Here is a 27192-nt window from a genome sequence, read left to right on the forward strand (position 1 = left end):
CGGTTACTTCCTTAACGGTAATTACCGAACTAAGCAACCAATCCACTGCTTCCTTAATTGCGACTACCTCCGTTTGGAAAACCCTACAGTGGTCCGGAAGCCTGAATTTGAGCTTAATGGGGAACTCCTTATAGAATACTCCCCCACCAGCCTTTACGTCCAACTTCGAGCCATCCGTGAACATGTTTGGCATGCCTTGCCGCCAAATGTTACATCCCGCCCACTCCCTTGAGGGAATATGAGGGAATATGAGTTGAAAAAGGTCCGCTCGGACCTAGCGTGGATGTAAAATGATCCAGCATGGAATGAAACTCAAAATGTTTAGGAATGCTAGAGTGTCCGTAGCTTATGGCCCGAACACCTTGCGGCGCGTGCAGCGGTAGCTTTTCCCACAATGCCCACCGGTGCCACATTCAGCTACTTATCAGATCTCCAAATTTGTTATTTCAGAAACCAGCTCGATTCCACGATTTGCCTCAGCAACTCGATGCCAGTTGACTTGCAATTTATTTTAATAAATTTGTTAAAAACGTTTTTTGATCAACCCCTGTACTATGACTGTCATGGGAATCTTAGCAAAATGCATGATGTAATTTAAAGTAAGTTTTCATAATCCACCAACTCTTTGTGACTTCTTGAAAAATAGATTAAAATGAGCGGACAAGCGCATACGGGCGTGTGTGTGTGTGTGTGTGTGTGCGTGTACATGAAGATGTGCGTATGTACGTACATATGTATTTTTGCATACATTCGTGAAAAAAGTTCCCATTTGTCGTAATCAGTAAGCGGCTTTTTACAGCAGCTCATGTGTAAGTGCATATGTATGAGTTTATGCATCATCGAGTATGTTTGCAGAAAATGAAGCATGCATGTATGTATGTAATATATGTATGTATGTGTGTATGTAGTTGGGTAATTAATCGAGCGGTTAAGTAGTTATGTGCGTAAATATGTTTGTGCGCTTAGTTCCCGGCGGCAGCAGTGCACGTCGATTAACAGCTGAAAATACCGCTTCCTATAGTAATCAATGCCTATTATTCGTTTTGCTTTTTAGTAAATATGTATTATTAGTATTTATTAGTATTTATTTGCAAATACTAGCTTTGTTTACATGCTTTTCTTCTATAGGTCAAGAGCGTTGCCTATTGAAAACATTTGAAAGTGCATTGAATTCGTGCGATTTTCGTTTGGTTTTTTTGTTTTTGTTTTTGTTTTCGTTGTTTTTTCTTTTTGCTTTTATTGTTTTGTTTCATTTGTTAGCTCAATTGCTTTTACTCATTTATTTTACTTTACTCAGGCTGAACATGAACTTCCAATTAGTATTAAAAATTTAATATATCGGGTGTTTTTTAAGAGCCTGAGCATTTAAAATGTTAATGCAAAACAGAATGAATTTTTTTATTATAATCTAGTTATTTTTTTTAATATAATATCCGGCATATGTCCACCACGGCTGCGACTTACATGGCCCACTCGATCAGTCCAATTTTTCCCTACTTTTTCTAATAAATCTGGCCGTATGGCGTCAATGGTGGCTTGAATGTTGCAATAAATCGCCGTCTCGTTGGACTCGAAATGTCATCGATTTTTAGCTTATTAATTTTTGGAAACAAAAGTTCAGTCAGCATGGCTCGATTCCACTTACCATTCTTCGTAACGGCAGCTCCTTTCTCATTTCGAAAGAAATAAAGGCCGATGATGCCACCAACATACACAAGGTGAAATCCAAAATAAACAAGACTGGCGTCATAAATACGTTTTTGATGGCGCCATCTGTTTAATGACTTAGTGCGTTTCAAATTACATTCCTAGCTGACATCCAGCGAAAGCTTGGTGACATTCGGTTCAGTGGAAGCGAAGTTATTGCGTTTAAAGTGTTAGTATGTTTCTGTCATCGGTACAAAAATGAGTTTCGAACTCTTTGTTAATATCAACTTTTGTTTTAAAATCGGTAAAACGTTTACCGAAAAAAAAATGTATGAAAAAAGTTTAAGCTTATGGATATCTCGTCCAGAGTTCATGAGTGATTTACATGTTTCAGAGATGGTTGTGAGGACATAAATGAGCAAAATGAACATACGGGTCGCCCAAAATCAGTAATCACCGAAATCTCTATCGAAATTGTTCGTAAATTTATCAAAAATGAACCAAAATCATCGTTGAAATTCATGAAATCGGAGTTGAATATCTCCAAAACATTGATTTATCGTATTCTAACTGATCATTTGGGCTTACGAAAGGTCTGTGCACGTCTCATTCCGCACAAGTTAATTGAGGACCAAAAATTGCTCAGAATTCAACATTCGAAATACCTCATTAAAGAGGCGAGAAAAGACGAGAACTTCCTTTACAACATTGTAACTGGCGATAAAACGTGGTGCTTTCAACATTAACCTGAAACTAAGCGTCAAATTGCCGAATGGAAGGTCCCAGATGAGCCACCGTCCCAAAAATCGCATTCGGAGAAGTCAAAAATCAAGTCGATGCTCATTTGTTTTTACGATTTCAAGGGAATTGTCTACAAAGAGTTTGTGCCAAGGAATCAAAACGTCAATGCAATTTTCTATATTTGCTTTTTGAAGCTTTTGGTACATCGCATTCGTCGAATTCGCCCTGAATACCTCGAAGAAGGAAGCTGGCGCTTATTGCATGCTAAAGCACCATCTTATCGATCCACTTTTGTGACTGTGTTTTGACTAGAAATCGCATTTTAACCATCAGTCACTCACCGTATTCGCCTGATATGGCTCCCTGTGACTTCTGCCTATTCAGAAAATTGCATTTGGCCGTGGAAGGAAAACGTTTTGCGTCCGTAGAAGGACATTCTGGCCAGTGATCTGAAACACTACTTCGAAAAGCTGTTGGATCGAGGTGTATCGGCTATCCGTAAACTGAAATTTGAATGACTCGCGCTGGGTATCTCGTGAATAGCTTCAGTAGTGTTGGCTTCCAATGCCTTAATCGAAGTTGGTTTATCTACAAACCATTTAAACTTTACACACCGCCAAACATAAAAGTCCAAAGGTGTAATATCACACGATCTTGGTGGCCAGTACACTGGTCCGAGACGAGTGATAAAGTGCTAAAGTGCCGAAACGACGACGCAGTAAATCCATTGTTTCATAGGCTGTATGGCAAATCAAATATTTTAGATTAACGAAACCAACGCAAGACAAGCCTTGTCGAGGTCCTATGCTCCCGAGAGGAGTGAGCAAGAAAAAAAGGTAAGTACGGAACCAAAGGTCGTGGTGATCACGGGCTTCAATATGCGGCATTTAAAAGTCGTTTATACCGGCGTAACAGCGTTCCTCATGCATTGTCACATTGGCGCCAGCCTCGTCTTTGAAGAAATGTGGGTCGATGATTCCTCTGGTAAGTAGGCGGCACTAAGCTGTTGTTTTCACTGGATACAATGGCTGTTGAATGGCTTCGGACTGCTCTTCAGCCCAAATATGGCAAAATTGCTTATCGGCGTAGTCCTTAAGCCAAAAATAGGCCTCATCGCCGAACAAAATTTGGGTCCCAAAATGTGGATCTTCAGCGAGCTTTTCAAAAGTCCAATGCCTGAAATTATGACCCTTTGGAAGATCGGCCGGCTTCAAATCTTAGGAATAGCTCTATTTTAGATGCTTTCAAATCAAGATTTTTGCGTAAAACCACTCAAGTAATGCCATAAGATATTCCAAATTGTTAAGATCGGCGCCGAATCGATTCTTCCGGGTCTTCAGCAAAACTGTCATGTACAGCCGTAATATTTTCTTCACTTCAGGATGTACGTGGTCTAATCGGTCGAGTATCATCCAATAATGTGAAATTATTCTCAATTTTGACGATGGTTTGCCGAATAGTGCATTCGGTGGGACGGTTATGTCCATCATAAAATGGTCTTAGCGCGCGATAAACACTTTCCACTTTCAAGTTTCGTAATACAATTGTACGATTTGTAAAAGTTGTTGAGGCGTAAGTCTTGCCAGGATGAAATGTCAATAAATACTGAAGAAAATTATGTATTTAGTGCGGCGGTAGTCACGAGTGATCAGACAAAGAAACCTTATTGGAAAAAGTACCTTCAATCTGTTCACCTTTCATATGTGCTCTGGCGCCAATAGCATAGGTATATATCTAGATGCCTAGATACCAAGACTTTCGGTTATTATCAGAACATTTCAGCATCACACTTGAGGTACTCTGGAAAGCTGATAGCCTTGATTGCTATGCTTCTGTTTTTAAATCCGCTTGAAGTATATTTGTATTCTTGCCTAGCGCTTCCGAGTATCTTTTACTCCGTCCGCAGACACCTGCTCCTGCCTCCTTCTCGGTGAGAGATCCGTCCGTGTGCCATGTTATCATGTTCTGGTTTATCTTTTTGGTTTTAGACAACTCTTCTCCAGTCTTTTATTGTTCAGTTCGGTTTTGAAGCGTTTGATAAAACTGAACATCGATAGCTCCACGTCTTATAGCTTTGAAATGTCAGGGGTTAGCTTAACAAGAATATCCAACTTCCTGTGGTTTTGATGGACATCTGAGCTAGTTTTGGTTGTTTTTAAGACAACCGGCCTTGCTTGGGACTGGATATGAATGTGAAAAGCTGTGAGAGGTCTACAAGGACATCCATTGGTGCCGCTTCTGATTACTTCATTTCCTACTGTTTGCTTCGTCGTACTAAGTTACCTGCACAGAAAATTCCTTCCCTATCATTTAGGGTCACGTCAAATTTGGTTAAAACATTCTAGAAATTAGTTATCTAGTGTATTTCTGTCATGAAAAAGCTCCTCATAAAAAATATATACAGTTCAGAGTCGGAACAACATCAAGACGAATTTGTGGAACAACATTAAGACGCACACCACAAATATGAGAAGGAGCTCAGAAGTGTACGCGCCAAATATTTATTTTATTTTTTCTTATAAATACACAGACAAATAGACAAAAGAATTTTTGAAAAATGACTTTAATCTATGCCATCACACTCCCTACATAATCCACAGAAATTATTTTTCCTGATTTTTTTAATGAGCAGTAGGGAAAGCTTTAGAGTTATATTAAATTTTGATGGACATAAATATGAACTTACATATACAACACACCGCCAACATGCGCGCCGAATCATCTGGTGGCTGGCACTCTGGAAAGAATGGCTTCATCACATAAACACTGAAGGTGAGCGCCACAATGGCCTGTGAACAGGGTCGTACAATCATGCACTCGATCCAGAGACGTATGAAGGCCATGAAAGGACCAAATGTCTCCATGATGTAGGCGTAATCTGCTCCGGACTTGGTGATCATTGTGCCCAATTCGGCGTAACAGTAGGCACCAACCTGTTGAGAAGAAAGGAAAAATAGTAGAAGTTGTTGAGATTTAACTATGTGCATATGTATGTATATACGTACGAATTTATGGGTATATATGGAAATCTAAAAGTTGAATACTTGTTTGTGGTTTTGAATTTTTTTGCGTTTCTTTTTTCTAAGAAAGAGTTACGTTGAAATGCCTTTTTGCGTCAAAAACTCTTGAACAATGAACGAGAAATGGGTCGGCGTATTGTTGCTGAGCAAAACCTAGCCACAAAAATTCGTTTCAAAACGCCAAAATAGAACTACCCAGTTATTGTCTGCCGGCCAAAAACATATTAACAATGAAAGATGGCGCGGATATAAAATAAATATCAACAATGTCTTCAGTCGCTTGTTGGCCACTCTCCCCCTTCTTCCTTACCAAGCTGGACCCGAAACACTTTGTTTACGGGTCCTGGGGTCATACACAAATTTTCAGGCCCCATCTCAGGAGGTAAGGTTCGGTTAAATAAGATGGTCGCTCATGCGAAGATCCACTTAAGCGACCATCTTTTTCATCCTTTGATAATATATTATTATTAGAGAAAAACTGTGGAAACCTCCGAGAGTATTTCTGCCATGAAAAAGATCCCCATAAAAATCATTTCGGAGTTGGCTTAAAACTGTATGTCGCTCCATTTGTGGAATAACATCAAGATGCACGCCAAAAATAGGAGGAGGAGCTCGGCCAAACATCTAACAGAAGTGTATGTACCAATTATTTATTTATTAATTTTTTATATTAAGTTAATGTTGTGAAAAAAATTCGTTAAGTTTCATAAAATTTTATCCAAAATAATTAAAAGCTAATTAGTTTTACTCTCAAGTAGTCCTCAAATACCGTACACAACCGTATTATTGAGATCCGATAAGAGTCACCCCACGTTCTTCGTGTTAAGACTACATTTCCGTCCGTCCCTCTGATGTTACGAGCTGTAACTTTTTTTATCCATGAGTTAGGTAGGTAAGTGAAATGGTTAAAGTGCAGGTCAGGCACACCTCAAGTAGCACTAAAACGCCGTTTTGATACCATTATGGGACCTCCAACAGGCAGATATCTACAGCCAGCCGGATCTGTTGATATAATGGAGAAGATTGATGGGATTTAGGTTGATGCACCGCCCCAGGCTGTCGAAGAAATAAGCACTCAGTGATCTTAATCGTTAACTGCCAAACCCGGACATTTACAGAAAAAGTGGTCTACAGTCTCCTTCTCTGGAAGGTCCCCACAGCTTCTGCAAGGGGGGTTATATGGTAACTCTAGCTTTTCTGCATGTATGCCGGTCTAATGACCGGTAAACACAGCTTAGAGTTTGGAGATTGAATGGCGAGGAGTCCCAAGGACTTTCTGAGTCCTTCTTATATCGTATTGGGGCCAAAGGGTTTTCGAAATAGCACATGACGAAATGGAACTCCATCTTTTCTGCGCTTTCCTGAGAAATAATTTTTGCAGTTCCCTTTAACAACTGTCAGGGGTATGTCGATGACCGGGTAAGAGGGCTCTGCGGCCAATTCATTCCCTTCCTGGCAAGCTCATCAGCAATTTCATTTTCTTCTATGTTCCTATGCCCTGGAACCCAGATCAGAGAAATGTTACCTGCACATCCAAGATACTTGATTTCCTTCAAGAGTTTACTAGTTTCGTTCTGCACGACGGCGTCGTCAGAGCCTTGATCGCGACTTGACTATCGGGGAAAATGTTAATGTCTATCTCCTTCACTCCAGCGTTCCCTAAGCATTTTGCGTGCCTGCAGGTTCGTAAAGACTTCTGCTTGAAAAGCTTCAGCAGTATTCGGCAGTTTAAAGGAGATAGATAAATTAGCTAATTTAGAGAAAACCTGTGCTCCGACTCCCGATTCTATTTTGGAACCGTCAGTGAAGACAGAGGTGCAAGCTTCACTGCATGTATTTCCCTCCATCCAATCCTGCCTATTTGGAACGATTGCCCTAGTACGATCCTCAAACTCTAGTTTGCGGATAGAGAGATCTGCCCGAAGTTCGGAGAAATACGGTATTACTGTCCGAAAATGATACCATGCCCCTTGAGAGATTGCCTCCAGAGGCCAACCTCCTTTAACCTGATTGCACTTTGAGCTGCGATGGAAATATCGTAAAAGTCGATGAGAAGTAAGTGCAAAACGGCATTCAGGGCAGTACCGGGGTAAGTATTACATGCTCCGGTGTTGCCAATGCATGCCGTCCTTTGCACCCTCCCCAGCTTAGTGATATTATAGCCCTTCCGAAGAGGATTTTATAGCCCACCAAACCAGGCATACATACGTTAAAATTGGCAAAGCCTCTGCATTGTACATCCACATCACGACCTTTGGCTTGTGTCCTCATTTTTTACCGAACTTAGATTTGCCGGAGTAGAGGGCTATACTGGCCTTCTTTACCCGATTTTCAATCTCGAGCTTCCAATGGAGTTTAGAGTCAAGTATCTCTCCAAGATACCTAATTTTCGAAGAGAGCGCGAGAACGTGGTTGTTTAATTTGGGAAGTCGAAAGGGTGGAGGTTTATATTTTCTGGTAAATAGCACCGTCTCCGTTTTGTCAGAGTTGATTCGAAGGCCGCAAGTGGCAGCCCAGCGTCTGAGTACTACTGTGGGCAAAAAGTAAGATGAATGAAACTTCGCGGGATTAAAATTTCGCTCTAGTTATTTTTTTCATGAGTTGGCAGCACTGTTAATAACATCTGCGCCAACTTTCAAGTGAATGTCATTATCAGTAATATATTTACGCTTGTGTTTACCAAACGACCAAGAGTGCATTTTTCGATTTTTACAATGTCTGATTTGATTGAGCAGAGAAGTGCCATCAAATTTTGTTTGCGGAATGAAATTTCGGCTGCGGAAACGTTTAGCATGTTGCCGAAGGCATTTGGTGATTCGGCCATGTCGCAGAAAAATGTTTATAAGTGGTACAAAGACTTCAAAGAGGGTCGAGAACGTGTTGATGACTTGGAGCGCTCCGGACGACCATCGACGTCAACAGATGACCAACACGTCAATAAAGGATATGATCGGAATATCAGAAGGATCTGTGAAAACCATTTTGAAAGACCATTTGGGCCTACGAAAAGTCAAATCTCGTTTGGTACCGAAAACTCTCAATTTCTTGGAAAAAAGTCGTCGCGTTGATGTGTGTGAAACAATGCTTTCAGACTATCGGGACAAGCTCAAATGCATCATTACGGGAGACGAGACTTGGATTTATGCTTACGACCCTGCAACAACCGACCAATCAAGCGAATATCGTGCTAAAGGCGAGGCCAGACCGAAAAGAGCCCGCCCAAGTCGGTTAAAAATAAAGGTCATGATGACAGTTTGATCGTGACAGTTCGATTTTCGTGGTGTGGTGCACTATGAATTCCTTCCACCTGGCCGAACTGTTAATAAGGAATATTATTTGAGCATTATGCGTCGTTTACGTGAAGCAATTCGTCTAAAAAGACCAGAATTATGGGCCAACAAATCTTGGTTTTGCAGCACGATAATGCACCGTCTCACACTGCACTCGTTCTTCGTGACCATTTCGCCAAAAATTCCACGCAAATCGTTCCGCAACCACCGTATTCGCCTGATTTGGCCCCGTGTGACTTCTGGATATTCCCAAAACTCAACAGACCACTCCGGGGAACGCGTTTCGAGTCAATTGAGGAGATAAAAGCTGAATCGAAGAAGGTGCTGATGGCTATACCGGAAATGGACTATTTGGCATGTTTCGGGGATTGGAAAAATCGTTGGCATAAGTGTATTTCAAGGGGATGAAATTGATTTACAAGAATAACTAAAGGTTTTCCATTTTACAACCAAATTCACCTTACTTTTTGCCCACAGTAGTACATCCATGAGTTAAATTAATTCCAAAAATTAACAGCCAGTCCAAATTAAATTTCATAATTTCACTGAAATGTGCGCTGCTATACAAGTTTAAAGTTCGCTCCGGATTGAATTTAGCAATTCCTAACTTTTTTGTAAGAAACTTGCGAATGATAAAAATGCAACCGAAAGTTCAGTATTGAATCTCACTTCCATTACTTTCCAGTTTTATTTCCAATTATAACGAAATGAATCGACGTCAGTCGAATTACTCAGAAACCAGATTAGCACTTTAGCTTTCCCATTACTCACGCGGTAAATATTTTTGTAGCTCTGGAGGGGGTTTCCCGCGCAAGAAATCCCTCAATTAGCAAGCTAGTGGACGCGTCGGTTGCAGCCGGGCACTACCAACAATGTCTTAGTGCATTAGTACGCGTATGTAATATCTAAGTAATTGTCTGCCAATGCCATCAGTCTTGACTTTTTATTTGTATGATCGAATTTTTTGCTCTACTTTCGTTATGCGGAAGTCACATGCAGCAGGCATTCTTCGTGACATAAAAGCGCTCGTGCGCATATACAATCATTGCTTCGCATACACATACATAAGTATGTGTGTAGGTATGTCAGTATAGCTGTTAACTTTTCTTATTGATGTTGAAGATATTGTTTGTTAGCATTTAGTAGATACAAACATAGAAAGGTTGGTAGTTATTACACTTTGCGTGGTCGTCCACGATTGTATTGCTTTTAGCAAAGCCATACGTATGTATGTGTGTATGTTTGTATGTATGTATGCAAGTGTTGGCATGAGCTGCATTAGACATGCGTATCTCTTCAATTAAATTTAAGAATTTTATTTAGCCGTTGGGAATATGCATTTCCGTATCGTTATGCCAGTTTATTTTCACTTCTTATGACTTCTGATCCGTCTGGATTTCTTTGTAGGTATAACGCAGTTTATAGCATAACTTTCTATTTTTCCCATCAAAATCCATTTATCCAATGACATTCCCATTTATGGCATAAATATAATTTTTGACCTTTTTAAAACCTGAAATCAATTTGTGTGATTTGTGCATGCGAATCATAAATACCTACATACACTTGTACTCACATAATTAAGTCTTCCGCACGATTTCCGATGACGCTTCCTTCGTCATTGCAGGACTAATCGCGGTAGACATCTTGGCAAAAGAAATACGGCGATTTTATATAAGGCTATAACAGGACGGTAAAGCAAGGCGTAAAGATATTACAGCAGAAGAAAGGCTTTTCGCGATCGGCCACTTGTCAGTGGTGGAATAGATTACCTAGGTGTACATGGAGTCATAATACCCATCCTTACGACTTGGCAAGAAAGCAACCATGAAGGAACAAACTACCAACTAACGCAATTTTTTCAGGGCAGGTGGTATTTCAGAAATACTTAAGTATTTTCCAATAAGAGGTGTTATTTTGATAAAAGATCAATGGTTTCGTTGCTTGTGTGGCACATAGCGCCGTCTTGTTGAAAATAAACGTTGTCCAGATCAATACCATCCAATTCCGGCCATAAAAAATCGTTCACCATCTTTTGATAGCGCAATCCATTCACCGTAACTGTTGCTTCAGCTCATTTCAATGACTCCGCCGGACCATAAACCGCACCAAACAGTCACACGTTGAGGATAGAGAGACTTTTCAACAATAACTCTTGGATTTTCTGAGTCCCAGATCCGACAATTTTGTTTGTTGACGGAGCCACCGAGGTGGAAATGGGCCTCATCACTCAAGATGATTTTTCGATGGAATTCCGGGCCATTTTCATACATTTTAACGACCCAATCAGCGAAGACACGACGTTGTTTATGATCGGGCGGCTTGAGATCTTGTGTTAACTGGACTTTATAAGTCTTTGGGTTTTAAATCTTAATGCAAAATACGGTGTAAAGACGTTTGTGGAAAGCCTAATTCCAAAGAACGACGAGGAATAGACAAACCTGCGGTTTATTTAACACTTTCGGCCACAACAGCAATACTCGTATTTTCGGCTGTTCTTGAGCGACGTGCACGGGTTTTATTCTTCACATCACTAACTTCACCCAACAGCTCGAACTTTTTCACCAATTTCTGTATTGCGGTACGACAAGGTGCTTCACGATGACCTAAAAATGTTCGAGTTTTACGAATCGTCGCTGCCAAATTTCGACCATTTTTATAGAGAATTTTAATAATTGCAATGCGTTTAAGCGTTTATCGTTCCATTTTTATTAATTTATTTTATATATTTTTTATTTATTTATTAATGGCGTAGTTTGTACTTGTCAAATAGCAAAAAATGACAGCTTCAAAAGTGACATCTACCGAAATAGCGGGCTATTCAAAATAACACCTGTTATTGGAAAACCCTTTACATAGATTTGGCCATAATAATTCCCCAAATATCCCAATTGCACGGAGCGGGAAGAAGATGCTGATCACGTCCAAAACCTTTAAAATCTTGAAGAGAGGAAATATTGTGTATTGCATGCTGAAATCAGCTGATAACTAGAAGTCTGCGCGTATGTAACACCTGGGCTGGAAAGTCCCGGGCCTAAACTAGTCGTATTGCATTCCACACTTTTTCTGTTAGTTATAACCTTAAGAAGGCTGCTGTTAGGTTAGGTTAGGTTAGCCTGGTTGGCAATAAGCCACGCATAGACCTTTTGGTCCCTAGCGATACCAGATGGAGATCGACCTCTATGAACACCTAAAGTAGACATCATGTAGGATGTCAGCGCTTTTGGCGAATCTAAGTAGGGCCGGGAGCTCCGCTTTTGAGACGTCTTCCAGACCCTCAAACAGTGGGGCTCCCAGGCATTTTAGTCGTGTTTTTAATAATGCCGGACAAACGCACAGAGGGTGTTCTAAAATTTCCTCAACATCCTCTCTGCATTTCCTGCATTTGTCAGTGTTAGCAATCCCTATCTTGTATGCATGTGCAGCCAATATGTACATAGATTATGACTTGTAAGCATACCTATGATAGTTCTGCAGTCCTTTCGCGAGAGCGTAAGTATGAATTAAGTCAGTTTTTTGCCGTTAGTTGTACACATAACTTTTGCTGATTTGCATGTGGTCAGATTAGTCCACTTGCTTCCACTAGTTTCCACCAGTTTTTTCATGTAGTCGTCCATTTCATTGTATATAGTATTTAGCGGTTTTGGTAAGTCGTTCTCTTCTTCAAATGATAGTCCAACAGCACTTTTCGTTCCCCATAATGCCCTTGTGACCAGGTATCCAATAGATACGCAGCCTTCTGTTTGCGGCTAGCCTTTATGGCCTCCCTGCTCCGTTGAACATTTTTGGACTTTTTTGGCCAGGCTTTATGCCTTTGTGCCATCCCTCCTCTTCAATTGTGGTGCGAAGCCTTCTCTCCCTATTAAAATACGGAGTCTGTAGTCTGTGCAACCTGAACTCTACTTTCCTATTGAGCTGTGTCCGAAGGTTCTGCAGGTAAACACCCCAGCAGCCACTAACCTTCTCACGGATTTCGCTGTCAGGTTTTCCGCCATAAAGTATCATTTCTAGCGCCGCCGTTGGAGTGGTTTTCATCGCTCTTGTTATGCACAGACTGCTGTTAAAATTTCATGATATTCTCTTCATTAGTTCGTGAGTTATTGTGCTAAGAGTGACGCTACTTTTTTTATTTTCGAATTAAAGGATAAAAAAAATTCCGTGTTTTGATTTTACACTGGTTCTTGATCGGGAAAAATACCGTTCAAGAAAAGCAAAGACAAGAAAAGTGTTATATGTAGGTACTCCGCTCCATCAAAAACAGCAATAAAACGATGGTTTGCTGAATTCAAACTTGGTCGTAGAGACCCCGATGATGGGCATGACAGTGGTCGTTCAAATGAAGCGGTTATAGCAGAAAACTTCAAAAAAATCAACAAAACCGCTGTTGATCAAAAACAAGAGTTTGTTGATGATGGCAAAACAATGGAGGAACTACATGAATTGAGCTTCGAATTGCCCCCACATCCATCGTCTTCGCCAGATTTGGCTTCCAGCGACTACTGGGTGTTCGCAGATCTAAAAAAATGCTCATCGGTAAGAAATTTTGCTCGAATGAAGAGGTGTTGCTGAAACTGAGGTCTATTTTGAGCTAAAAGATAAATCGTTCTATAAAAGTGGTATTGAAATGTTAGAGCGGCGCTGGAATGATTGCGTTGTTCTTGATGGAAATTACGTTGATGCATAAAGCTAGTTTTGGACCCAAAAAGGGTCCGTTAGGTGTTAGGTCCGGGACTTTTCAGCCTATGTGTTAAATTTGCTTGGCCGAGGTCCTCCTCAATTTGTGGTGTCAAGTTGTCGCCTTAAAAACTTTCCACAAATGGAGGGGCCTAAAGTTTTATGCTGCCTCTGACCGACAAAAGGTTTTTTATGAGGAAAAAGAAACTCGGAGGTTTGCCATTATCCTTTTCTATCATATGGTTCTTCATTCTCACAGTGGGATTCGTACCGGAGTGGCAACGAACGGTAGTCCCGCTTAAATTGCAACGTAGAATAGTCAATTCTGAATGCCAAAACATTACTTGTGTGCCAGAATTGTTCGAAAAAAAAACATACAAATACATGTTGCGGAAGCAGTGATCTACCTTGGACTGTCATACTAAGAAAGACGAAGAAGGAAAAGTTCGGAAAAATATGCGAAATTAATTGCGTGCGCAACATTTTCACAGCGAAGCTACTACGATCTCAGTTAAAGGGGTAGAAAGCAAGTCAGAAATCAATTGCTACTCAAATGCTCTCGCATGAACTATCCCTGCAGACACTTACTGGAGTCTGGGTCACCTAACAGGTGCGCGAGGTGGGTCATATCTCCGACTTAATTGACGAGATCCAGGACTTAACACAACCCGCACTGGACCTACCAGTTTACCTCGTCACTCGAATGCCACCATTTGAGTCTAACGACCACCCATCGCAGATGAAGAGCTTCAGGATATTGTAGCCGATTAAACTCCTACCCTTGGAGGATGGTGAGGATCGCCTTCACCCCAAAGGTTGGAAGAGATGACTACACCAGCTCCAAAAGCTTAAGACCCATCAGCATGACTTCTTTCATGCTGAAAAGTCTCGAACGACTGATGGAATTGCGCATGCTTCAGAAGTCGCTTAAGGCTCTGAAGGCCCTCTGTCTCCATTTCAGCACGCTTATCAGAGTGGAAAATTCTGCGAGTCGGCACTGCAGGGTAGAGCTCGCCATCGACAGGAGAGACTACGCTATGGGCATCTTTTTATACACTTTTGACAGTATGTGCAGCGCTGCTAGTAGACACGGCGTAGTCCGGGTGCTAGTGAATTGGATTCGTACGATGCTGGCCCAATGAATCGTCTCGGTGCGAGCAGAGGAAGATCTGTTGGTGTCATCCGGAGTTAATAGAGGTTGCCCCCAAGGCGGTGTGCTGTCTCCATTGCTCTGGTGCATGGTGATCGATCCTCTGCTCACCACCTTAAACGGCTCGGGAGTCTACGCACACGGGCGACCACCTTGGCTCCTTGGCACCACAAGATTTACTCAATACGGGATCTACGAGTAGAGCTGCTACAACAACAACGAGTTACTCTCTACAATCAGCATGCGAGGCTCTCAGTTATTGTCTTTAAAATTCATTCGAATTGACGGCTCATCCATCATAATTTGCGACCCAATGATTTTTTTATTCCTGCGAATAAAAAATAAAATGTCTGTGCTTTTCAATGCTGGAAAGGCGGTTGATGCGATTAACTCACATGCTGTGGAGTTACCTCAACTGGTGGGGAAAAAGTGGGTTAATCTTAATGGATAATATTTTGAAAAATAAAAATTGGAATTATTTTTGGTGTCCGGCAAATCTCTGTGAAAACCGAGTTATTTTAATGTAGAATCAAGGTTGCACCCTCAGTGACTCATTTTTCTTGTATTTAAAGATGGAAAGGGTAGTACTCATTGCGGGATTCCTTCAGCCTCGGTGTTTCTAAGCAGCAATACAACGTTTTAGAAGGCACGCGGATGTAAACGATCACCCCATATTTATTACATATATTGGACAGTGTTATTTTAGGGGCTTTTTGACTGTAAACTAGTGTAAAAGCTTTCCTTAGATTATATCGCCAAGAGGTGAAGTGGAAAATTGAAAATATAAACGAATGAAACTCAAGGCCATCCACTCACATTATGAGTGTTTACTATAAAGAGAAATTCTGCTGAAGTGTTACATAACGGACAAATGATAGATACTCATTACAATAAATGTAAGAAATTTAACTTAATTTTACAATACGTAAGAGCCCGATTGCTGTTGTCTTATATATACCCATATATATACATATGTATGTATGTATGTGTATCTGCTCAGTTATAATAAACTTAGTCAATTTGCATAATAAATACACCCTCACGTACATATACAAGGTGGCGCAAAAAAATGTTTTTTTTCTAGTTCACTCCGCTCGACAGCATAGGGTCTCGATCAGACTCTTCCATTGTACACTGCTGTGAGCTCAGGTTTTCGCGCCATCCCATGTGATGTTGGCATCTGCTAACTCGCGCAACATCGAAACTTTTCAGGAATTCTTTGACCGGTCGCAATCTCCGCTGCGTTGCGAGTGCCAATTCATTGCCATTCTCGTGATGCTGTCTGGTGGTTTTCTAAGGTACATCGCCACTTTCTGCGTTTGATTTGCCATGGGATGGCTGATCTCCACAGCGCGTCTTTGTTAATGGTGTTCGGCCAGAATATTCTACAGATGACACGGAGGAGATGAAATAGTGACATTACACAGAGTGATGGCGTTAGAGACTAGCTATGTTTCACTTGTTGTTGTTGTAGCAGTAACTTTGCCCTGTCAGTGCAGCGTAATTACCGGTCGTCTTCGTCTAGCTCATCTAACGGTAGGCCGAGGAAAGTAGCTGTTTCGACGGGTTGGGCCCAGAGGGAGAGGGGTGTTTGATGAGTGGGTTTGATGGGGCACGTGAAAAGGTGGTTAGTGTCGTGCGGGGTGTCTTCACATGAAGGACATATGTTTAGTATGTCGAAGTCGATTCTAGATAAGTAGGAGTTTAACCTGCTGTAATATCCAGAACGTAGTTGTGCCAAGGTTACGCGGGACTCTCGGGGAAGTTGGAGCTCTTCGTCTGTGATTGGTGGTGGTTGGACTCCGATAACGGCATTCGGGGGTCGGGAGCTTAAGAAGGTGGTGAGAGTCTCTCGATGCATGTGTCGTTTATGGCCTGTCTGTACACTGTCCGATCCAGTAATTGCCGGTCTGTTTTGTCTAGGATCTCGTCCGCGTAGTTGAGGAAATGCCTTCTGATGTTCCTGGGAGGTGCCTTAGGCTCAAGCAGGTGTCTGCATGGGTGAGGCCTGCTGTAACACCCTATCAGAAACTGCTTACTGAGCAATTTGTTATGCTCCTTAACCGGCGGCATAAGGGCCTCACCGTGTAGGTGTTGTATCGGTGACATCATAAGACATCCTGTCGCGGTCCTTAATCACTGGTTCCAGGCGACCAGACAGGCGCGTCATAGTTCAAAACCGGTCGGCCTATTGCTTTAAAAGTCGACAGCAACATTTCCTTGTATTTGCCTCAAGTGCTGCCGGCAAGCGACTTGAGAACCTTGTTGCGATTCTGTACTTTAGTTGAAATAGCAGTTTTATGCGCTGAGAAGGAGAGCAAGCTATCGAAGGTAACTCCCAATATTTTGGGGTTGTTAACCGACGGAATTTGTGTGTCATCGACTTTCACCTTGGCTTGTAGCTTGACCTCCTTTGCCCAGGTGGTGAAAAGGGTCGCCGTGGATTTAGCGGGGAGAGTTGTAAGTTCATCGTAGTGAAGAAGTGAGAGAGGCTGGCGAGATACGCGTTTACCGTGCAGCATAGACCATCAATGTCATTGCCCGACGCCATTATCGTACAGTCGTCGGTGTATAAGACCACTGATACTCCCTCTGGTGGCTGGGGGAGTTTCGAAATATAGAAATTGAAAAGCAAGGGTGAAAGGACACCACCCTGCGGTACTCCTTGCTTTATTTTCCTCTGTTTCCATGTTTCACTTCAACAATACTGACTTTACACATCAGCTGGATATTCGGAGTTTAGAGTGAATGGAGATTTGCGAACTCGTTCACACTGTATGCATTTAACCGAACGCCGCCTTTGCTGTGTTTAGCCTTGTGATAGTGCAGCCGAGGTAGAAGAAGCTTTCGACAAATTCCACCGGGCACCCTATCTTTATTGTGGTTGACTCGCATACCTTCGAATCGACGATGTTGACCTCCAGTCCGATAGTGCGTTCCAGCGTGACGAGTCCGTCCGCCTTCGCTAGAATGCCAGTGAGTTTGCGATAGAGGAGGCAGCTGTCATCGGCGAAGTATATGCCAAATACATACTTAAATTCAATGGCTTTTGACTCTTCTTCATAATGGCAGCTTCTACAAATTTCATTGTGGTGGACCGCTAATCATTTTGGACTTGAATTCAATAAGAAAATGCCTTCCAATTAGTGTCATATCTATGAATGGAACTCTCATATTTAGTGTGGGATTTCTAGCGATTAACTCCTACAGTTTATAGTGCTTTGGAAAATATTAATTTATTTTAGAAAGCGTCAATTTGACTTTAGAAAGCGACAACTCGATAATAGAAGTATGTAGAATAGCTAAATTTTCTTTACAAAGCAACAAATACACTTCAAAATATATGAAATGTTCTTTAGAAAGCATCAAATGTTCTCTAGAAAGGGTCAAATGTACTTCAGAATATTCAGATGTATTTCAGAAGGTATCAAATGTTCCTTAGAAAACATCAATTGTACTTTAAAATATTAAAATAAATTTCAGAAAGCATCAAATGTACTTCAGGAAGTGTCGAATGTACTTTAAAAACATCAAATGTTCTTTAGAAAGTGTTAAATGTATTTCAGAAAGTGCCAAATGTATTTTAGAAAGCAAGAAATGCACTTTAGAATATTCAAAGGTATTTCAGAAGGCACAAATGTACTTCAGAAAGTGTCGAATGCAGATTAGAAAATATCAAACGTACTTTAGAAAACATCAAATGTTCTTCAGAAAGTACTAAATGTACTTCAGAAAGTGTCAAATATTCTTTAGAAAGCAATAAATGTAGTTTGGAATACTCAAATGTATTTCAGATGGTATCAAATGAACTTTAGATAAGATCAAGATTCTTTAGAAAGTAACAAATATACTTTAGAAAACATCAAATGTACTTTAGAAAATATGAGATGTCATCGGCGAAGTCCAGGTCTTCAAGATGTCTAGCAAAACTCCATATGATGCCTCTTTAGTGTGGGTTCAATTGACTCATAACGTCGTCTAGGACGATGGCGAAGAGAAGTGGCGACAGGGAATAACCTTGTGATAATAGCATTGTGAAGCACTGCTAGTTCGGAGTTCACATAAAGCGCTCTGATGAGGTAGATTATCTTAGCGGGAACTCCCGCGAAATGAATCAACTAATTTTGTTTTTGAATAATTTTTTTACTAAATAAAAATTAGCAATTTTTGGTGTTGGAAATTTTTCTCGAGCTCCGTTGCTTGTTATAAATTGTTCCATAAATGGAGGGACCAACAGTTTCAAGCCAACTCCGAACGGCAGATATTTTAATGAGGAGTTTTTTCTTGGCAGAAATACACTCGGAGGTTTGGCATTGCCTGCCGAGGGGCGACCGCTATTAAAAGCAACTTTTTTATCATTTTGCTGTTTCAGGCATGGCGATTCGAACCTCCGCATTACCGAATGCTACCCACGCACCAAGTTATTTGGCTAAGGCGCCACCTTGTATCTACATACATAAGTGTTGTTATACAAATTTTTATATTATTTAAATAGCAATGCGCTGTACTCACCATCGAAAAGAGACCGGAAATGATCCATACAATCAGCGACAAATTGACGCTGCCCGTGTACATGAGTACACCCGTGGGCGAGACGAAGATACCGGAACCAATGATGGAACCGACGATCACAGTGCATCCATTGATCAAACTCATTTTCGCCTTCAATGTCACCTCACCGCCAGCAGCATCACCACCACCGCCGCCCTCATTTTCCGCCGTCACCTTAGCTGACCCATCGCCATGGCCATTAACTACCGAACTTTTTCGTGAAGAATTTTTTCGATTAAGTGATTCAGTCTCCATGTTTGTGAGTAATTTTTATTAATAATCCTTTTGGCTAGCAAGTCGATAGTTGGTCTGGGCTAAACGAAATATTTGCCGTTGTTGCGGTGCGATGCCGTTGTTATTTATATTGGTGATCAATTGGCGATTAAATACCGATTCTAGTGCTACACACATACGTATGCATGCAGGTGTGTATGAGGGCGTGTGCGTGTCTATCGCTATTTGTGTGCAAATCTGTAAATAGAAGAATAGGAAAAAAGTTGTGTAAATAAATTGCGTACGCATTTGTTTGTGTGTGTGTGATGGTGTTATAAAAATTCGTTTGTTTACATTTGCACCTCGTTAATTGAGAGATTTTACCTTGGCCGCGGAAAGAACGTGTGAAATATACACACACACACACACAGACACCCGTGCATGTTATGTACTTCGACATTAGTACATTCAATTTAAAGATCTTAATTTGTGTAGCTCTTAATTTTCGGAATTTCTCATAGCGCTGGAATCGCAAATGAAAAGTGCGGATATTATTTTCTGCTCCCGTCGGGTATCGCACGAAATTTCTACCCCACGCAAATGGTCAGAATTGGTTTGTTGTGTTTAGTAGGTGCCGCAGCAGGCCATCTGCGTTGCTACGGCAATTATTTTCACAGCAACGACGCATGCGCTTGTATGTATGTATGTATGCGCATTTGCCTATACATACTTACGCGCGCATACATATTTTAGTATGAGATTACCAGTTCACTTTGCGTAATTGAATGTGCATTCAAACATATCCACACACTTGCATGGTAATACGTGCATACATACACACACAAACAGATTGACATGCATGTTTTGCTTGCGGCTATTTGTGCGCGCGACATTGACATTGACAAATTATGCTATCAGGAGATTGTATGGCTTCTTCAATTTATGTAAATAATTATTTAAATATTTTTGTATTATGCTTCAGTACATTTACATATACATATTTATTTTCATACTGACCTACTTTACTGACTTTTTGTAATCGATCTTGAAATTTGATTTCAAAAATTAAAATGTTTTCACTTAATTGCCTGATAACATTTGTGTTTCTCTATAATAACGTAGAATCTTTTGAAGAAAAAACATGAAAATGTTATTAGGCATTTTTTGATAGCTAGCGGGAGCGAGGTTTGTACGGCAGCGCAGTCACAAGTCTCAGAGTAGATAGATGCTCAATGGCTTTTGATTGTTCTTCATAATGGCAGCTTCTATAAAATTCATCTTGGGGCACCCCTAGTCATGCTGCAAGCCATTCAATAAGAAAATGCCTTCCAAGTAGTCCCGTATCTATGAATGGAACTCTCATATTTAGAGTGGGATTTCTAGAGATTAACTCCATTACATTTTACATTGCTTTCAAAAATATCAATTTGAGTTTAGAAAGCGTCAATACGCCAACAGGTGCGCCTTAGAATATTCAAATGTATTTCAGAAGGCATTAAATGTACTTCAGAAACCGTCAAAATTTCTTTAGAAAGCATCAAATGTTCTCTAGAAAGTGTCAACTCTACTTCAGAAAGCGTGAAATATTCTTTAGATAGCAACAGATGGACTAAAGAATGTTAAAATGAATTTCGGAAAGCATCAAATGTACTTCAGAAACCGTCAAAATTTCTTTAGAAAACATCAAATGTTCTTTACAAAGTGCAAAATCTACTTCAGAAAGCGTTAAATGTTCTTTGGAAAACAACAGATGGACTAAAGAATGTTAAAATGAATTTCAGAAAGCATCAAATGTACTTCAGAAACTGTTAAATTTTCTTTAAAAAACATCAAATGTTCTTTAGAAAACATCAAATATACTTTAGAAAGTGTCAAATATTTTTTAGAAAGCATGAACGAGCTTTAGAATATTCTAATATATTTCAGAAGGCATTAAATGTACTTCAGAAAGTGTCGGATGTGCTTTAGAAAACATCCAATGCTTTCTAGAAAGCAACGAATGTACCTTAGAATATTCAAATGTATTTCACAAAGCATCAAATGTACTTCAGAAAGTGTCGAATGTACTTTAGGAAACAACAAATGTTCTTGAGGAAGTGTCAAATTTTCTTTAGAAAGCAAAGAATGTTCTTTAGAATATTCAAATGTATTTCAGAAAGCACCAAATGTACTTCAGAAAGTGGCGGATGTGCTTTAAAAATCATCAAACGTACAATGGCAAATGGTAAACATCGGGGAGCTAATAGAGAGCAAAAGAAGGCTAATCATGGCGGCCACAAACTTTATTCTCCAGTACGGCAGCGAAATATAGGGAATTGGGCAAAACTGCAAAGCCAAGCGCAAAGAACTTTCTCGTGCTAACCGGCGCCAGTTGGACACACCAAGTGAAGCCAAGTCCTTCTCCACCTGATCTTTCCAACGCAGAGGAGGCCTTCCTCTTCGTCTGCTACCACCAGCTGCTATCGCATCGAATACTTTCAGAGCCGGAGCGTTTGTATCCATTCGGAAGACATGACTCAGCCTGCGTAGGCACTGGATTTTTATTCGTTGCGCTATGTCTATGTCGTTGTAAAGCTCATACAGCTCATCGCTCCATCGTCTGCGATATTCGCCGTCGCCAACGTACAAAGGCCCAAAAATCTTGCGCAGAATCTTTCTCTCAAACACTCCAAGCGTCGCTTCATCGGATGTTATCATCGCCCACGCTTCTGCGCCATACGTTAGGACGGGCATGATGAGAGTCTTGTAGAGTGTTAGTTTTGATCGTCGAGAGAGGACTTTATTACCCAGTTGCCTACTTGGTTCAAAGTAGCACTTGTTGGCAAATGAGATTCTACGTTGGATTTCAAGATTGACGTTGATCGGTGTTAATGCTGGTTCCTAGATAAACGAAGTCTCTTACAAACCCGAAATCATAACTGTCCACAGTGACGGGGGTGCCGATTCGCGAGTGCGCCGAGTGCTTATTTGATGACAGGAAGTACTTTGTTTTGTTCTCGTTCACCACCAAACCCATTTGATTTGCTTCTTCTTTCAGATTGGAAAAGGCAGAACTAACAGCGCAGTTGTTAAGATCGATGATGTCAAGATCTGGTCGATTGTGGATTTTCCAAGTATAAAGACACACTGATAAGGTCCAATCAGTGTACAACACCAAGGATGGAAAGGTCAATAGTGATAGAAATGCAAGAAAAAAGGCATTATAATCGCAGGTTAACGTTGACAAACTACTCTGCTTTGTTCTGACTCACGTTTCACGCTCAGTGGAATAACTCATGGGCTGAAAAATCGCGGGCCTAAGAAAAAACAAAAACACCTCTTCATTCAAGCGAAATTTCTTACCGGCGAGTATTTTTTGTAGGTCGGCGAACGGTCAGAAATCGCTGGAAGCCAAATCTGGCGATTGCGGTGAATGTGGAAGTTCAATTCATGTAGTTTTGCCATTTTTTTTAATTGACTTGGGACACGGTGCGTTGTCTTGATGAATAGAGTTTTCTCATAGTCAAATGCTCATGCAATATAAAGCCAACACCTTTCTTTGATATCTTTACGATGTCAGCTAACTCACGCAACTTCACTTTTCGATCGTTCAAAACGATTTTTTGGATTTTTTTGATTTGAACTGGTGCCATCTATGTGTTCCGCCCGGGACTTTTCAGCCCGTGTGTTACAAGGTGGCGCAAAATTAATCATCCGATTTGTTCTTAATAACTTTTTTCTGCAAACTGATGGAAATCTTCTTCTTTACTTTGATCTTTAGCCGTTACAAATTTTAAGTCTACCAATAGGGTGATTAATTTTGCGCATATGAACAGTCATTGTTGGTTATTCAAGAGCACTTTTCATTTAGACATAATAAAAAATTTCCAATTTAAATTTAATACATAGCACAGCCCACCATTCTTTCATATATTTCACACACATACATATACATATATACAACCGAATTTACTTTAAACCAGCATTTCCTCATTTAAATAATAAAATGTGAACCAGCGAAAAAACAAAACAAAAAAAAAAACGCAAATAATGAACAAAATTTAAACGAGTTGCTTCAAACTGATTAAAGTAAACAAAAACACCGAATTGTGGCGTGAAAGACAAAGAAGCTTAATAAAACACGACATCTGTTAAGGCCAAAAAACGCTTATCAATTCCAATACAGAAAACTGCTGATTTTATTTTGTCGACTGTCCCCACCTCAGCTCTCTCATTTCTTTATGCCAAATTCATTTATTTATTTGTTATGAATTAATTAATTACTTGTTAATAGGTTGTTTATACGATTATTATGCACAAATCGAGTCAAAAGGGGGCGTGAGTTGCAAACTGCATTCGCTCTGCCCGCCAATTTGATATGCAGATTTGCAAAGTGGCTCGACTTGATATCTGCCCAGAGGTGTGCGTGCTTGTGTGTGTATGTGTGCATGTGTGCGGTGATAAGTTTGCTATTCTGGATACTGAATGCTTCGGCTTCAACAAGTAAACAAATAGACGTAGGTTTAGGGTAAAATGACTTGTCTGATGCGTTGAGCTTTTGAGTGACTTGCAAAATTTCATTAAATTACTGGCGAATTCTTTTCATAACTTTTGTGTAAAATCTCAATTAACTTCTCCCTCCTACTGGTGTGCGAGAAATAATGATTTTTTTGAAGTTAGTTTTTTTCTTCTAAATTTTAACGTTTTTCTGTTTTTTAATTTTAATGTTTTTTTTTTTATTTTAGCTTTTTTCTTTTCTAATTTTGCTATGGTAAAGAGCATTGAAAGTTCATATACGTCGTTGATATGGACATTAGAAAGTAATTTGCGTTTTTTAATGAGCTATTACTTTCGCATTTCGGCTTCATTTACCTTTTTCATGCTGTTTTGTGCTTTTCGCCTACTTATTGTCTCTTTGTTTTCGAAAGATGGAGTTGCAATACCGCAAAGTGAAAGGCATCCATTCGATTGTTGAAATTTATGTACTAAGTAGTTTCTTCATAACGCATTTTTTGTTTAAGGGTATTTGTATAAGTGCCCATAAATAAATGCAAATTAACTTTTGCTTCAATAGCAAAGGCTTTTTAAAAAATGTGAGTCTTTATTGTGATGCTTGTCGCGCAATGCACAACGGATAAAAAACTAAAAAAAAATTTATTAATTTCAATATTTATACAGAATCTGCTTACAACTACATTCATAAGTGAAGCTTAAATCTTAGGTTAATTCTACGTATCTCTTAATTCTATTAAAAGCGGACCATACGTGATATGTGATGTCCACTTCCTCCATTAGCAAAGTGTCAATGACATGTTTGACACTTTCGCTAATGGTAATCGCTTATATTTATTGTTTATTTTTTGTGGCTTGCGCTATTAACACGTTCACGCCGGCGCTGTTATTCATATTCTTCACCCACAGACGGCAATGTTTACATCTTTTCGATCTATCGGACGGGAGTGATTGCAGGTCATAAAACGAAATTTGTTCGTAAGGGTAGTCGTTTATGGCATCTCATCTCATAAGTACCGTCTAATAAAGTACCATTGGTGGTACGCGCTGCCAGATGATGCACTCTTGTGCGGGCCACCGGTGGTACACGCCGCCCCATGAAGCAATCTTGTGCGGGCCACCGGTGGTACGCGCCGGCGTGAACGTGTTAATCTACGGTTAATTGTTTACATACTGGGTTAGTGGTGTGTGGTATAGGAGGCGTTAACTTGCATATGTATGTGTGTACATATGTACATATAGGGTTATTCCTTCAGTGGCGGTGAACTGTTCAATAGTAGTGGTAATTTGGCTACCTTATTAAGGGAGTATTCTGGTCTAGAAATGTGAAAAAAACGATTTTTTGTGCATATTTTCAAAGTTTAGATTTTCAAAAATATGCCCTTCAACGGATTTTTCAAAATTCAAATTATTTTCGGAGATACAGCGGATTTTGTGACGTGGCGTATAAGCCGGCCAAGTGGAGCGAATCGCACAATGAACGGCAGATGTTACCGGACGACTTGAGGACTCGTTCTTTCCAGAAAATCTTTTGTATCCCACTATATATACTTTATACTTCTATAACATATACCTGGAAATATATCGCGATTAATCCAGAGTGAGCAGTAAATATTATGATCTAAGCTATTCTATTGGAATTGTTGCTCAAACTTCAAACGCGATTTTCTCAAAACTACGTTTTTTGAGATGGTCGTCATGATATCTCAAGTTCTACTTGACCGATTGCTTTGAAGTTTGATAAGAATTTTTTATATACATCTGTCTATCGCGTCTGCCTCGGATTTTGAAAAATTTAAGTTAGAAGTATTTTTAAAAAATTTGAAGAGAATAAAAATTTTTTTTTTTTTTGAAGTTGACGCCATTTTGTGAATTTATTTTTCTTTGATTTGGCGTAATCCGATAGCGACATCCTAACTAATGAAGATTTTTTTTAATTTGTTTGTTTTAGATCACTACAAGGGTTAGAATCTTGTCAACCATGGATCACCGTTGTTTATGTAGCCCCCACTCCGCCGGCCTGTAATTCCACGATTTTTTAATTTTGCTTTTTTATTAATTTTTTTTTATACTTTTCCAATATTAATAAAAACCTTAAAAAAATGGATAGTAAAAATGTTTTTAATTTTTTTTTGTCTTACTTTTAAAAATACCTAAAATTAAGGCGTCTAGACCAGAATACCCCCTTAAAGCTTTTGTGATACTCAATGTGTCCAAAAGCTCTACTTCACATTAGACCGATCTGTTGAATCAACGAACCTGAGAACCGGCGTATGGTCAATCTTGCCTCCACTACTTCTCACTTAACTTTTCTTCTTTCAAATTTCAAATTTAGAAAGATCCGAAGTATAGGAAGAACCGAAGTGAGGAAGATTAATTGATACAACTTTTAAACATGCAGACCTTTTACGTTGCAGAAACCCTTCTATGAGTTCATTTTTCCTGAAGTGATTTTTTTAATATTTTTTATACCAATTTTATTTATAAAAGAAACCCCGATTTTTGGAGGTAGTTTCAAGTTGGTTCAGCTTACGGAAATCTTAAAAAATCACTAAATTTATTTCACAGAACAAAGGGTTGGCAGCACTGCACAACTAGACTAGTGTGACGTCACGCTCTCTCTGATGGGCGCAGTCTTTTTCTATCATTTTTGATGTTACACATCCATATGTATTTCCTCCACACGTGGGCCTTATCAGCAATTTTGCATTTTTAGATTTCCATCAAACCCAGAGTTCTCATTTCAGTTAAGATTTTTTTTATTTGCTCTCTTTGTATAAAGCGTCATAATTTCCTGAGCCCTTCGTTAATTTTAAAGATACTTTTTTCATTCAGAATAAACCATTCTTGACAGAGCTTGACTTAATTGTAAATGTGTTTTTGTAAAATTTTAGAAAAAGATGCTATCAAAGTTGGAAATAAAGGGAGGTTAAATTTCAAGGGCCGATGTTGAATGTGAACCACACCTAAACGTCAACGACACCGTTTTGAAAGAAAAGGTTTACGTCGATAAGCCAGCAATAGTTCAAGAGCTAAAGGATGAGATAATTCGGCACATTAACGGCATAGAACCTGAATTATGCCTCAGCGTCACCGAAAATTTGGACCATCGGATGGAGGTGTGCCGTCGAGGCCATTTGGCCGATATTTTGTTTTATAAGTAATTGAGCTATATCAGTATTAAATTTTTTATAATTATTATAATTTTTTAAAAAAATTGTATTTTATTCAAAATCAACACCGGGCCCTTGAAACTTAACCACCCTTTAGATAAGGAAATATTTGCATTTGGTGGTCTTTGGAGGTGTGCTGTAGGGGCCGCGGCGCTAATTTGGCCGATATTTTGCTCCATACGTAATTGAGACGTACCAGTATTATCATAACAAAAGAAAAATCACAATAATTTCCTAAAAAA

The 27192-nt window shown here is 39.8% G+C and overlaps 1 protein-coding gene across 2 annotated transcripts in view; it reads right to left on the reverse strand.

The window, feature by feature from the left end:
- The window catches only part of LOC128855715 (Y+L amino acid transporter 2), a 114756-nt gene that overhangs the window by 25544 nt on the left and 62020 nt on the right, over positions 1-27192 (reverse strand). For both annotated transcript variants that reach the window (XM_054090857.1, XM_054090856.1), the window contains exons 2-3: positions 19035-19544; positions 5075-5321 (exon numbers count right to left, since the gene is read on the reverse strand). In XM_054090857.1, coding sequence (XP_053946832.1) covers positions 5075-5321; positions 19035-19328 — 541 coding nt within the window. In that variant the 5' untranslated portion in view covers positions 19329-19544. The remainder of the gene's footprint in view (positions 1-5074; positions 5322-19034; positions 19545-27192) is intronic.

The sequence above is a fragment of the Anastrepha ludens genome, chromosome 2 (assembly GCF_028408465.1).
Source record: "Anastrepha ludens isolate Willacy chromosome 2, idAnaLude1.1, whole genome shotgun sequence".
Classification (NCBI taxonomy): domain Eukaryota; kingdom Metazoa; phylum Arthropoda; class Insecta; order Diptera; family Tephritidae; genus Anastrepha; species Anastrepha ludens.